This window comes from Oncorhynchus nerka, linkage group LG1 (assembly GCF_034236695.1).
Source record: "Oncorhynchus nerka isolate Pitt River linkage group LG1, Oner_Uvic_2.0, whole genome shotgun sequence".
In the NCBI taxonomy this organism is placed as follows: Eukaryota; Metazoa; Chordata; class Actinopteri; order Salmoniformes; family Salmonidae; genus Oncorhynchus; species Oncorhynchus nerka.
Window position 1 is genome coordinate 27,157,806 of NC_088396.1, and position 14,099 is coordinate 27,171,904.

General features: G+C 43.6%; 2 protein-coding genes across 2 annotated transcripts; one reads left to right on the forward strand and one right to left on the reverse strand.

Annotated features, from left to right (window-relative positions):
• Positions 1 to 6,235: 6,235 nt before the first annotated feature.
• On the forward strand, positions 6,236 to 7,324 carry LOC115128458 (kelch-like protein 6). Its single transcript, XM_029658320.2, has 3 exons — positions 6,236 to 6,502; positions 6,660 to 6,873; positions 6,999 to 7,324. Exons 1-3 carry the CDS (start codon positions 6,236 to 6,238, stop codon positions 7,109 to 7,111), a joined length of 594 nt encoding a protein of 197 aa, XP_029514180.2. The 3' UTR covers positions 7,112 to 7,324.
• Positions 7,325 to 9,586: 2,262 nt separating this feature from the next.
• LOC115131052 (T-cell surface antigen CD2-like) lies at positions 9,587 to 13,547 on the reverse strand. The gene is made up of 5 exons (XM_029662669.2): positions 13,441 to 13,547; positions 10,874 to 11,152; positions 10,526 to 10,771; positions 10,289 to 10,441; positions 9,587 to 10,121 (listed from the first exon to the last, which is right to left on the reverse strand). The coding sequence occupies exons 1-5, from the start codon at positions 13,490 to 13,492 to the stop codon at positions 9,886 to 9,888; spliced, it is 966 nt and encodes a 321-aa protein (XP_029518529.1). The 5' UTR covers positions 13,493 to 13,547; the 3' UTR covers positions 9,587 to 9,885.
• Between the last annotated feature and the right edge of the window lie 552 nt (positions 13,548 to 14,099).

Genomic DNA, 14,099 nt, shown 5'->3' on the forward strand with positions numbered 1-14,099 from the left:
GCCCCCAAAAAATCCCAAATGATTGTGCCATTATCCAATAAAGCCTATGATAGGCTACTGCAAACTTCAACACAACAGAAAAACATAAAAGCCCATAGATGTAGCTATGCTATCTTGGGTAAATACATTAAAAAACCTCCAGTAAGATATTATTTTTGACTGTATTACTGTATTGTATTATACTGTATCATGTGGAATGGAATTATACCCCTCTTTCAAACCATGAACCTGGGAGAGAACATGTGATGCTGGTGCAGAATATGCGGCCAACAAATTTACAATTATAGGCTGGCTAAATTTGATTAAAATTTTGAAATATAAAATGCACGTTGTTACGAATCCCTTTTGGCCCGACAGTCTAGGGGGGATGGTAATGAGACCCGTAACATAACTCATGCAAATTATTATTGTGACAAAGTAAAAGTGTGAACGAAATAACCACGACAACAGAAATCTACCGTCAAACTCCAGGTTTATTTATAAACACACGGTAATGGGGGGAGCAGGAAAAGGGGCTGAGCTGGACCCAAGGAAAGAAACAATAAGTATTCAAAAACACCCCTAAGCTAGACTAGCCTACTTTAACAACAGCTAACTAACTAACCAAAAATACAGTGGGTGGTCCGCCCAGTTCTAACTAGTGTATTTAACAAAGTTCACCTACGGGTAGTGTATGCCCATGGGCGACTTGTCTTGGTTTCCACCTTTTCCCACCAGCAAACAAACACAAACACCATAACCAAAAACAATACTCACAGGTGATGACAAAGTGCTATGGAGGTGCTTAAACAAAAGAGAGGTTAAGACAAAAAGCGAGAGTGAAACACAGAGACCTACAGACATGGCATTTACAGAGAGATTGAGCTAGAGATTGAGCTAGAGATTGAGCTAGAGATTGCTTCAGAGCAAACAAATGATGGGGTTTTTAAACCATGGGGAAGGAACTGTGATAGGGTAGGAAGTAGGAGGTGTGTCTTCTGATTGATGATTGATTGTTGACTGATTGGGGAGTGATGGTTTTCACCTGTGAGGGGAGAAGGAGTGAAAAGAAACACACACAGGATACACACACACAGGATAACTGTATCCGTAACACTCCCACCCTTAAAAGAGCAACCCTAGGGGTTGCGACTACAGTATTTCAATGAAAACTCACAAAGCAACAACCTTGCAAAACATACAGAAATCATTTTCACACACGAGACAAAGCATCTGCCAACACATTATCAGAACCCTTTTTGTGGCGGATCTCCAAATTATAATTTTGTACAATCAGCGCCCAACGCATAAGGCGCTGGTTCTGGTTGTACATTCGGTGGAGAAAAACTAAGGGGTAACTACATAAGAGTGCTTTCGCTGATTCAAAAGCTCTCTTACAATCAGAGGACCACACAAATGATCTAGCCGGACTAAGCAAATCGGTCAATGGAGCAACTACCGCAGATAATTTTTTTACAGAAGCTACGGTAGTAGCCAACCATCCCTAAAAAGCGGCGTAGCTCTCGTCTGGTGGTAGGTGCAGGGAATGCAGTTATAGCCAAGACCTTGGCACCAACAGGGCGCACCTGTCCATGGCCAACCTCTTTACCGAGATAGGTAACAGTAGCCTTCCCAAACTCGCACTTTGCCAAGTTCAGGGTTAGAGAAGCAGCTGCCAACCGTTCACATACTACCCTTAGCGAGTCAACATGATCTGACCACTCAGACGAATAAATCACTAGGTCATCAAGGTATGCACTACAATTAGGAACGCCAGCTAATACGGAGTTAACCAGTCGTTGGAAGGTGGCTGGTGCATTTCGCATCCCAAAAGCCATGACTGAGTACTGTAGGAAGTTGTCTGGGGTCACAAAGGCAGAAATCTCAGAAGCACGTGAAGTTAACGGAACCTGCCAGTAACCTTTTAAGAGGTCTAACTTAGTTACATACTTAGCAGCACCAATAGTGTCGATACAGTCGTCCAGTCGGGGTAACGGGAACGAATCTGGCATTGTGACAGAATTTACCTTCGATAATCCGTACATAACCTGGACGTACCATCTGGTTTAGGAACCAAAATGCAAGGAGAACTCCAAGGGCTTGAACTTGGCTTAGCCAGGTCATTCTCCAACAAATATCTCACCTCATCCCTCATTATCTTCCTCTTGGAAGCGTTGATACGATATGGGTGTTGCTTGATAGGTGTAGCATTTCCAACATTAATGTCATGTTCCAACACATTTGTGCGAGTAGGAATGTCATTAAGAGACATGGAAAACTGTGTAGTAGCCTCACAATATCATTGGCCTGTCCATCCGTTAAATGAACCAGACCGGATTGGATAGACAGCAGCATTTCTGAGTTGGGCAATCTAACACACTGCTGCTGAGTATTGCGCAACTCCAAGCCATCAACATCATCAATATGACAGTCCACTATCATAGCAGTAGTAGCAGAGGAGACAGCAGTACCTTCCTCTGTTTTTGAACTCTCTAACTGTGTGATGGGTCGGGTGTGGTAAGCTTTCAACATGTTAATGTGACACACACGAGATTGGCGTTGTCTATCAGGAGTTTGAAGCACATAGTCAGTTTCACTTATTTTCTTTTCAATTAAATAAGGACCCGAGAAACGAGCTGACAGTGAAGATCCTGGAACAGGTAATAACACCAGTACTTGGTCACCTGGCTGTAGTGGACGAGAAACAGCCTCTTTATCATAGTGTCTTTTCATGCTCCTCTGTGAGGAAGACAGAGCTTCCTTTGCGAGAGCACAAGCTTGGTGTAGGCGCTCACGAAAGCGACTAATGTAGTCCAACACATTCTCATCTCTGGTACACAACTCTTGGGACAAGAACTGTTCTTTAAGGACTTTCATTGGTCCTCTCACTGTGTGACCAAACACCAGTTCAGCCGGGCTGAAACCTAGGGACTCCTGCACAGTTTCACGAGCAGCAAACAAAACTAGAGGAACTCCCTCATCCCAATCTTTCTCAGATTCCAAACAATATTTACGTAGCATAGACTTCAGTGTCTGATGCCATCTTTCAAGTGCACCCTGAGACTCTGGGTGATAGGCGCTTGACACACGGTGCGTAATTGACAAGGATTTTAACACCTGCCTGAAGAGCTTGGATAGGAAATTGGTACCTTGATCGCTTTGTACCACCCTAGGTAACCCGAATGTCGTGAAGAATTTTATTAAGGCTTTACTCACTACCGGGGCTGTAATCCTTCTCAGAGGAATGGCCTCGGGGTATCTTGTAGCCATACACATTATCGTTAACAAAAACTGGTTACCCGATTTTGTCTTCGGTAACGGTCCGACACAATCAACCACCACATGCTCGAATGGTTCACCTATGACAGGTATGGGACAAAGAGGAGCGGGAGGAATAACCTGATTTGGTTTTCCTGTTATCTGACATGTCCGACAGAACTGAGCCACATCTTGTTTTAAACCTGGCCAAAAGAAATGTCGAAGGATCCGATCATACGTTTTTGTGATTCCTAAATGACCAGACCACTGGTGATCATGAGCAAGGGATAACACATTTTGTCGAAAGGCTGTAGGAATCACTATTTGGTAAACAGCATTCCAATCTCCATCCGCGTCAACATGGGATTTCCATTTACGCATGAGGAGATTACCATCAATGAAGTAAGCCACATTCTTCTTCTTCACATCTTCCAATGAGACAACACTAGAAAAACATTTAGCAAGCTTGTTGTCAACCTTTTGGTTAGCAATCAGCTGCTCACGAGTGACTGGTAACTGTATTGCATCAGCAATAAGTTCAACGTTCTTTGCTTCTTTCCTGGGCTGTTTGTCAGAGGTGATCAGCTTCTCAGAGGTATCACACAATCCATCTTCTTGATCAACCTCTTTGAACAGAACAGTGTTTGACAAATCTATCACGTCACCCTCTTGTCGTGCCTGAGCACGAGTGACAGCACAAGCGGGGAACACATGTGGATAACTCTGTGCCAGCTCATTAGAGAGAGAGTGGTCACTTTTATCCAATACTTCCAATACGGGTACTACCTTTCCTCCGGCAATATCGTTACCCATTATAAAGGTCACACCTTTCACTGGCAACATAGGACGTACCCCCACTCTGAATATTCCACTGATTAACTCAGAGTGTACTTTCACAAAGTGCAATGGCACTGGGACAAAACCCATTTCAATACCCTGTACTAACACACTGGAACCACAGTATGTATCGTCAGATAAGGGCAACACATAAGACAATATAAACGACTGCGCCGCACCAGTATCTCTAAGGATTTTAACCGAATGCCGTTGTTCTCGTTCTTTTTCTGCCTCTATTTTGCATATCTCCAACTGGAGAGTCTCTCGCCTAATTTGTGCTCTCTCTTCCACCTCCAGTTGGAACTGTGCTAAACGGACATCCCTCCTGGCATCACCATTTGACAGTGGGGAGAGTGGATCAAAACGGGACAATGTGGCTGGTGTTTTAGCCTCGCCCTCATTATCAGACACCAATGGGCTTACAGGAGCAGCAACATCCCCTACAGGGGTAGTAGACTCAGGCAGCGGTAACACAAGCACCTGCTCTTCCAACAATACATTTAATACTAGCCGTTTAACCTCCGCCTTAACTAAACTCTGCGGAATCGATACTGAATAATGGTCAGCCAAGGTCATTAAATCAACTCTACGACATTTGTCAAAACCTCCCACGAAGGGTTATCCAAAAAAGATTTCAAATCAAAAGTAGTCATTTTACACTACTTCACAAGTGCCAAAGAAAATAGCAAAAACTAATGCTACTTCAGCTATGACGCTCAACACTGAACTATACCACTACAACAATCTACATGAGCGGCATGGGTGTCAGTTATGACAGATCCCGGACGAGCCCCCACTTATGTTACGAATCCCTTTTGGCCCGACAGTCTAGGGGGGATGGTAATGAGACCCGTAACATAACTCATGCAAATTATTATTGTGACAAAGTAAAAGTGTGAACGAAATAACCACGACAACAGAAATCTACCGTCAAACTCCAGGTTTATTTATAAACACACGGTAATGGGGGGAGCAGGAAAAGGGGCTGAGCTGGACCCAAGGAAAGAAACAATAAGTATTCAAAAACACCCCTAAGCTAGACTAGCCTACTTTAACAACAGCTAACTAACTAACCAAAAATACAGTGGGTGGTCCGCCCAGTTCTAACTAGTGTATTTAACAAAGTTCACCTACGGGTAGTGTATGCCCATGGGCGACTTGTCTTGGTTTCCACCTTTTCCCACCAGCAAACAAACACAAACACCATAACCAAAAACAATACTCACAGGTGATGACAAAGTGCTATGGAGGTGCTTAAACAAAAGAGAGGTTAAGACAAAAAGCGAGAGTGAAACACAGAGACCTACAGACATGGCATTTACAGAGAGATTGAGCGAGAGATTGAGCTAGAGATTGAGCTAGAGATTGCTTCAGAGCAAACAAATGATGGGGTTTTTAAACCATGGGGAAGGAACTGTGATAGGGTAGGAAGTAGGAGGAGGTGTGTCTTCTGATTGATGATTGATTGTTGACTGATTGGGGAGTGATGGTTTTCACCTGTGAGGGGAGAAGGAGTGAAAAGAAACACACACAGGATACACACACACACAGGATAACTGTATCCGTAACACACGTGATGTATATTGTATCATTATACAAGAGACAGAGGCTATAAATGAGTGGTGTAACTGATTCAGGTTTGTAGGCCTACTTGCTCGCACACGCTTTTCAGCTCTGCCCACAAATTTTCTATAGGATTGAGGTCAGTGCTTTGTGATGGCCACTCCAATACCTTGACTTTGCAATGACTTTGGAAGTATGCTTGGGGTCATTGTCCATTTGGAAGACCCATTTGCGACTGATTTCTTGAGATGTTGCTTCAATATAGCCACATCATTTTCCGTCCTCATGATGCCATCTATTTTGTGAAGTGCATAAGTCAGCAAGCTTCAATAAGTGGATCTTTGCGATCGGGGGAGGGCCCAACGGGAAGCTGGCCACTGATAGGCTGCAGTGCTGGGAGCCAGGGACTGAGAGCTGGGGCCTGGGGTCGCCCATGCCCATCGAGGCTAAATGTACTAGTGCTGGCCAGACCAACAGGCTCAACCAACGGACGATGTGGGGGTTGGCAAACTTGATGACGTCACGGCGACTTGCGGACAATGGGTTTAGAACAACAATGACAAAACAATGATCCCACTTCCCAAAAGGGGACCAAACCATGGTTGTTCTTATAGATCAACTGCTGTTTCTTTTTCACTCTCACTATCATCTTGTTGCTGCAGGAGGAAAAGAGACACAGCAAGAGGCGTGGAAGTACAACGGTGCCCTGGACAGGTGGATCCCCATTGAGCCCCTGGTGACTGGGCGCTGGAGACACAAGATGGTGGTTCATGGGGGGAAGGTGTATGCCCTGGGGGGGTTCGATGGGACTCAGAGACTCACCAGCGTGGAAGCCTACGACACATTTCACAACCGCTGGACACCGGTCAGTCAGTCAGTCTGTCTGTATGTATTATATGGTGTGATCACTCCAGTCATTCTGCATTGGAGCGACTGTCTGATGAGACATGTTGTTACACAAGATATCTGACAAATAGAGTTTCATAAGACACACACATAAACTGCTCTGATACATGTTCCAGACCCCGCCCCTCCTGTTGGGCGTCAGCTCATTCGCTGCAGCAAGCTTCAATAAGTGGATCTTTGCGATCGGGGGAGGGCCCAACGGGAATTTGGCCACTGATAGGCTGCAGTGCTGGGAGCTAGGGACTGAGAGCTGGGGCCTGCGGTCGCCCATGCCCATCGAGGCTAAATGTACTAATGCTGTCACCTTCAGGGAACGCATCTATGTAGTTGGTCAGTGGATTAAACCTGTTCTACTCTCAGTTCACCTGTGCAATCATATTGAGTGTGTTTGTGTGTGTGTCCATTTGTGTGTCAGTGTGTGTGTATCTGTTGTAACAATCCTCCCCTCTCCCCAGGCGGTGCCATGCATGCTCTGTACTGCTACTCTCCCCAGTCAGACAGCTGGTCTATGGTGACCCGGCTGGGCGAGAGGGCGAGCTGCGCCATCGCAGCCTGTAACAACTATTAATCACTGGTGGCCGTGACGACAAGAACAAGGTCATCTCCATGGTGATGTGCTGGGACCCAGTCACAACCACAATGACAGAGGAATGTGTGTTACCGCTTGGTGTCTCTCACCACGGAAGCGTCACACTCCACAAGTCCTACACACACATACACAGGATAGCACCTGCAACCGTGTCGGTGTGACAGAGAGCTGGGACTATGTGTGTGAGAATGAATGTCTTTCCTGCAGCAAAGCACCCCCACAACATGATGCTGCCACCCCAGTGCTTTACGGTTGGGATGGTGTTCTTCGGCTTGCAAGCCTCCCCATTTTCCCTCCAAACATAACAATGATTTTATGGCCAAATAGTTATGTTTTTGTTGCATCAGACCAGAGGACATTTCTCCAAAAAGTACGATCTTTGTCCCGTGGGGCAGTTGCAAACCGTAGTCTGACTTTTTTATGGCAGTTTTGGAGCACCTGAGCGGCCTTTCAGGTTATGTCAATATAGGACTTGTTTTACTGTGGATATAGATACATTCGGAAGTTTACATACACTTAGGTTGGAGTCATTAAAACTCGTTTTTCAACCACTCCACAAATTTCTTGTTATCAAACTATAGTTTTGGCAAGTCGGTTAGGACATCTACTAAAATGACACAAGTCATTTTTCCAACAATTTTTTACAGACAGATTATTTCACTTATAATTCACTGTATCACAATTCCATTGGGTCAGAAGTTGACATACACTAAGTTGACTGTGCCTTTAAACAGCTTGGAAAATTCCAGATAATTATTTAGAAGCTTCTGATGGGCTAATTGACATAATTTGATTCAATTGGAGGTTTACCTGTGGATGTATTTCAAGGCCTACCTTCAAACTCAGTGCCTCTTTGCTTGACATCATGGGAAAATCAAAAGAAATCAGCCAAGACCTGTGGAAAAAATTGTAGTCCTCCACAGGTCTGGTTCATCCTTGGGAGCAATTTCCAAATGCCTGAAGGTACCACGTTCATCTGTACAAACAATAGTACGCAAGTATAAACACCATGGGACCACGCAGCCATCATATCGCTCAGGAAGGAGACACGTTCTGTCTCCTAATGATGAACGTACTTTGTTGCAAAAAGTGCAAATCAATCCCAGATCAACAGTAAAGGACCTTGTGAAGATGCTGGAGGAAACAGGTACACATTTTGTTACGTTACAATCTTATTCTAAAATGGATTAAATAATTTTTTGTAGCTCCGTCAGAGGGACCCGGCCACACTGAACAATCGGGGGAGAAGGGCCTTGGTCAGGGAGGTGACCAAGAACCCGATGGTCACTCTTGCAGATTCAGATTCCTCTGTGGAGATGGGAGAACCTTCCAGAAAAACAACCATCTCTGCAGCACTCCACCAATCAGGCCGTTAGGGTAGAGTGGCCAGACGGAAGCGACTCCTCAGTAAAAGGCACATGACAGCCCGCTTGGAGTTTGCCAAAAGGCACCTAAAGGACTCTCAGACCATGAGAAACAAGATTCTCTGTTCTGATGAAACCAAGATTGAACTCTTTGGCCTGAATGCCAAGCGCCACGTCTGGAGGAAAGCTGGCACCATCTCTACAGTGAAGCATGGTGGTGGCAGTATCATGCTGTGGAGATGTATTTCAGCGGCAGGGACTGGAAGACTAGTCAGGATCGAGGGTTCGATCATGACTAATCAAACCAAACTGTGCAGAAGCAATTTGATGAATTGAAAGAGACATCTGTTACAAAACACAAAAAAAGTTTAATGACATTCTATACTGGTTGGTGTTGAAAACGCAAACCATGATATTGAAGTGCCCAAAGTCGGTATGTTTTGTTTATTGGTTGTGTGATGCATTAACACAGGAACCTGTTGGTGGAAAATTTGTTGCATATATTTTATATATTTATATATCAAAATGTTGAAAATCTGATTTCCCCCTAACTGATCATTGTCTGCAGCCGGCTCTGATCGTAGTGTAATGAGACAGGCAGAGAGCGTGAACCCTCAACCTTCTGGCCAATAGCCCTGCGTGGCATCGACGGTCCCCCCAATAAATTTCGATCTGTCCCTAACTGTACTTGTAAGTCGCTCTGGATAAGAGTGTCTGCTTACTGACTAAAATGTGAAAGTGTCTCTCTCACACGCTCTCTCAGACACATGCACACACATACTCATTTCTGTCTCTGCACTGCTCACTCCCACTCTTGTCCAAAGATGAGTGGCAGTAGTGTAACTGCAGAGCATGCTGTTTATTTGTCTTGCAGCTGTGGTAAAGATCTCTATATACATTCAGGGGAATCAGTCTGTTGAGTGCAGTGAAGGGACAGGATGTGGTATGTGTCTGAGGCTGAACTGTGGCCCCAGTTTACTGAACATTGAGTTAGAACAGAAAGACCCCAGTAACACAAACCACACACACAATAGTCAAAATCTTACAGACTTACAAATCTAGTATTATATTACAGACAGCAAACACAAGATGACTTAACACTGAGTTTAATTTCTGAAGTATCAAGTACCATTAATCTTTAAAAACAAACACCTAAAGTACAGCTCACTGATTATGATGCTATAGATGTTTTAAAACATGCCATGATAGCTAGTTCTAATGCAATTCTAATAAGGTCAGGTTGGAGGAAGAAAAAGAAGAGGAAGAGGAAGAGGCGAGAGATCTGACACATGCACATAAGTGGTGAAGCACTGCTCTTTAACTGCTGCAATCAAAGTTTGAACCATTGTGTGACCCCCCCCCCCCCTCCACACACACACACACACACACCTAACTCCTGTGGTTCCAGGGTCCTGTCCGCCTGGGAATTGGTATGGGCGGTGCATCATCTGGTTTAGGCTGTGGAGACCTGGGTCGAGGCACTGGTCTGGAGTTTTGGGTGGCCTGTGACTGAGTTCTGTTTTTCGGCCGGGTTCGGCTCTGGGACTTGTGTGGGTGATGGTGGTGGTGGAGGGATGCTTGACGCGTGGGCTGGGTGAGGGGCGCAAGTCTCATCTCCTCCTCTTCTACATGGGGAACATCAGGGATTAGGATTCATGGGTAAGGGAGTTAGATGTTGGTAACTACATGTAATGTGAATAGCCTTCTGTTTTATCATAGTACTTCTTTATCATAGTACTGTTTTATCATCATGTAGATAACTGCTGTGTTTTTATTCATGTGTGTTCAGTACCTTTTATGCGACTCACGCGCCGCCTGCGGCTCTGGCAGACACACACCAAGGTGATGACGAAGAGGATGAGGAGCAGACCACCTCCACCAGCCAGAATCGCCACCATCAGCCATAGCTTCATCCCAAACAAGAGCACTGTAGAGGAAGAATCCTCTGCAGAAGAATCATCATCATCAGCATCATCATCATCATCATCATCGTCAGAAATGTTTATTTAATTTAGTCTCTCCTACACACCTGCACATTCAGGGTTAACATCGTCACTCTTCTCTTCACTGGCTTTGTTACTCACTGTACACACGTAGAGGTCTACAGATTTCAGCATTGCCTTGGTTATTGTCAGAGTTTTGTCAGTGGATCCTGTCAGTGTTTGTCTGTTACGGCTCCACACCACGTTAACATCCACAGAGTTCCCCACATCGCACCTCAGACTGACAGATGCATCCGTACAGGTGTGTGTCAGACGTGGCTTAGACACAGGCACTGAGAACACAAAACACACACTGTAACGAGGACATATTTTCCCTAACACTGGCTACGTGCGTACGTGCATATGTATGCTTTCTGTTTGTGTAGCCTACTTACAGAGCACACACAGGTGAGTTGTTTTTTCTAACACAAGTTTTCCCGCGTTGTCGTAGATGGTGACCTGGTAAGGCCCTGTATTATTCAGCTGTAGGTTAGTTAGTAACAGAGAACCATTCGGTGTGGTCTGGGGTTTTGGCTTATTTTTCTTCCTGGTGTCGTAAACTATCTTATCGTCATGGGACCACCGTAAGTGAAATGACTGTCCAAGCAACTCCAGGCCATGGTCAATCACCTTGTTCCTCCCAACAGCAGCATACATAGTACACTCCTCGGCACCTAAACATACAGTAAAATGTACATTTTAACATCAGATACAGCTGGTGATGACTTTTACACTGTCAGAAAAAAAAGATGCTTAGTAGAACCATACAGGGTTCTTTGGTTTGTTGCAGAGGGTATCTATCTAGAACCATCTATGTAGGATTCTTCAAAGAACCTTCTGTTTATGGTTCTACCTAGAACCATTTTATCATCTAAAGGTTCTTTCTAGAACCGTCTATGAAGGGTTCTCCCGAGAACCCTTTTATCTTTGGAGAGTTCATCCTAGAACCCTCTATGAACAGTTCCACCGGCCTTATTACCCTTTAAAATTACATTACATATATAAGGCCTTTCTATGAGGGCCTAACTATACCCTAATACAGGGGTGTTAGGAATCTCCTGGTTTACAGGCCACATCAGGACTGCAAATCACACTATGCTGGCTTGCAAAGTGATGTGTAATTCCTATTGGGATCCAGCCAGAGTTAGGATATCCAACAAGTGGAATTATTAATCACCCACAACCTGCATTCAGAATGACTGCCAGGGTAGGGAAGTTTAAATTGAGACTCTATCAATCAAACCATCTCAGTACCGGGTGCAATAAATCTAATTACTAACAGATTTGATTTGTTTATATACATTATTTATCTTTGTGTTGCATAAAATGAATCAAACAATCTATACAAAAACACAGATATTACAGTAAAACAAACAATTCTGAAAGTCTCCCTGCAGTAGAGCATGCTGGGAAATATTATAATATGGTTATATGTAGAATCCTTTGCCTTACAAAGAACCCTTGTGGCCAAAATAGCTTTTTTCCACCTGAGGAACATTGCCAAGGTGTGGCCATTTCCCTCTCAGGCTGATACAGAGAGACTCATCCATGCTTTTATTACAAGCAGGCTTGACTACTGTAATGCTCTCCTGTCTGGTCTACCCAATAAAGCCATTGGTCAACTGCAAAACATACAGAATGCTGTAGCATGGGTACTGACCAAGAACAGACAGAGAGCACATATTACATTGGTTTTATGGTCTCTGCAATGGCTGCCTGTGAGTTTTAGAATTCATTTTAAGAGTATTCTATTGGTTTTTAAACAATCCACAATTGTGCACCCCAAAACATGTCAGACATGCTCTAAACTTATGTACCCAGTAGGTCCCTCAGGTCCTCTGGTACTGGCCTTTTAACTATCCCGAAGCCTACGACCAAGAGGCATGGAGAGGCAGCCTTTAGTTACTATGCCACCAGCCTCTGGATTAGACTGCCAGAGAATCTGAGGAGGGCCGAAATCTTAAAACACATATTTTTTAGATTTGCCTTTCCTTAGGGTGCTTTTGAGAAATGTAGTGTTTATTGTTATTATTTGTTTTTTTTATTTGTTGTGTAGTAAATATTTCTGTTTTTATTGTCATTGTTTATTGTCATATTTTTTATTCTTCCTGTAAAGCACATTGTGTTGCATTCCATGTCTGAAATGTGCTATATAAATAAAGCTTTATTTTATTTTATTTTACTTGACTTTCAAAAAGGATTCTTCTGATCAAAATGGTTCTTGGTAGAACCCTATCCCTCTGCAAAGAACCCTATCCCCTCCGCAAAGAACCCTTTTGGAACCATTTTCTTTCTAAGAGTAGTGTCAGAAAATGAGTGAGCAGAAAAAGGGGAAGCTGCATTTGAATTACTAATGAGAAAATCATTTCAACTTATACACAGAAAATACTGTAAGTCTACATACTAAAGAAGAGGTTAGTTAGTACAACCCAGAATATATGATATGGCAAATTTAAGTTCAGAGGATTGAGAGGGGTGTCGGTAAGAATCATCTTACGAAGCACCATCATTTCTATTGTCTATCTAGGTCAAGCATAGAAGCAGGGATCAACAACAAAAACTGTAGTTTTAATGGAAATATCACAATGACATCAACTAAGTGAAATGGTTATTATTTCATATTATCTTTTTCATTTGATGTGGTCCTGAGAAGTAGGCTAAACAGCCAAATCAATTATTACACACTTAGGTTCTGGTTTTCTGTCCAGTGGATAATGGTTCACTGATTAAAAATAAGACCATATCCATGTCTTGTTTTCTTTTTACACTTTTTGAAAAGATTTAGAAGGCAAATGAATGATTTCTTTGATTTGTAGTTTTACCCAAGGCATCACCCTAACCAAGCCAGGCTAATAGCCTTAAATCCAGGCCGTAAAGGGGGACAGAGTGACTTAAACTTCACCATGAACACAACAATATAGATCCAAATGAAAATATAGTCTGATTCTAATTCTTAACTCACCTGCAAACCCCAGAGCGAGGAGGATGAGAGATATCAGCATCACCACTGACATTCTCAAGGAGTGATTGCACCTGCTCCAGTCTGTGTCTGTGTGTCTGTGAGCGCTCTGTTCATCATATTTCTGAGCGAGGGGACATCCTGTCTGTGTGTGTGTGTGTGTGTGTGTGTGTGTGTGTGTGTGTGTGTGTGTGTGTGTGTGTGTGTGTGTGTGTGTGTGTGTGTGTGTGTGTGTGTGTGTGTGTGTGTGTGTGTGTGTGTGTGTGTGTGTGTGTGTGTGTGTGTGTGTGTGTGTGTGTGTGTGTGTGTGTGTGTGTGTTTCAGAAATCAGTCTAGAGATCGTGGTCTGGATCACTTGACTCATGAGTTCATTTGAGACCATGGATATGATGCAAAAATATGTTTTAGATTGTTCTGTTATTTAAACATGATCAATCATCACCATGCTGTTTTATTTCCTGTTTTGTCAAATAAATGCAAAGCCTGCCCTATACAGTGTGTCTCCGCCCTTCCAGGATTGTCATCCGTGGGCGTTCAACACCCTTCTGTAGCTAGTTTTGAAGGAAATGGCAGTCCAATGTTTTTTTTATAGTTATCATAAAGTTTTGGGCTTATTTTATTGGTAAGTAAGCTGTACTTTGACCGGTTATTGATTTGTAACA

What these genes read in the sequence shown, in the direction of transcription:
- LOC115128458 (XM_029658320.2), top strand. Translation starts at nt 6,236, where the DNA reads ATGGTTGTTCTTATAGATCAACTGCTGTTTCTTTTTCACTCTCACTAT. An exon ending in TTCACAACCGCTGGACACCG is followed by an intron (nt 6,503 to 6,659) that starts GTCAGTCAGTCA and finishes TACATGTTCCAG; the next exon opens with ACCCCGCCCCTCCTGTTGGG. An exon ending in GGAACGCATCTATGTAGTTG is followed by an intron (nt 6,874 to 6,998) that starts GTCAGTGGATTA and finishes CCCTCTCCCCAG; the next exon opens with GCGGTGCCATGCATGCTCTG.
- LOC115131052 (XM_029662669.2), bottom strand. Translation starts at nt 13,492, where the DNA reads ATGTCAGTGGTGATGCTGATATCTCTCATCCTCCTCGCTCTGGGGTTT. An exon ending in CCTCGCTCTGGGGTTTGCAG is followed by an intron (nt 11,153 to 13,440) that starts GTGAGTTAAGAA and finishes CTGTATGTTTAG; the next exon opens with GTGCCGAGGAGTGTACTATG. An exon ending in GCGCGTGAGTCGCATAAAAG is followed by an intron (nt 10,122 to 10,288) that starts GTACTGAACACA and finishes TTCCCCATGTAG; the next exon opens with AAGAGGAGGAGATGAGACTT.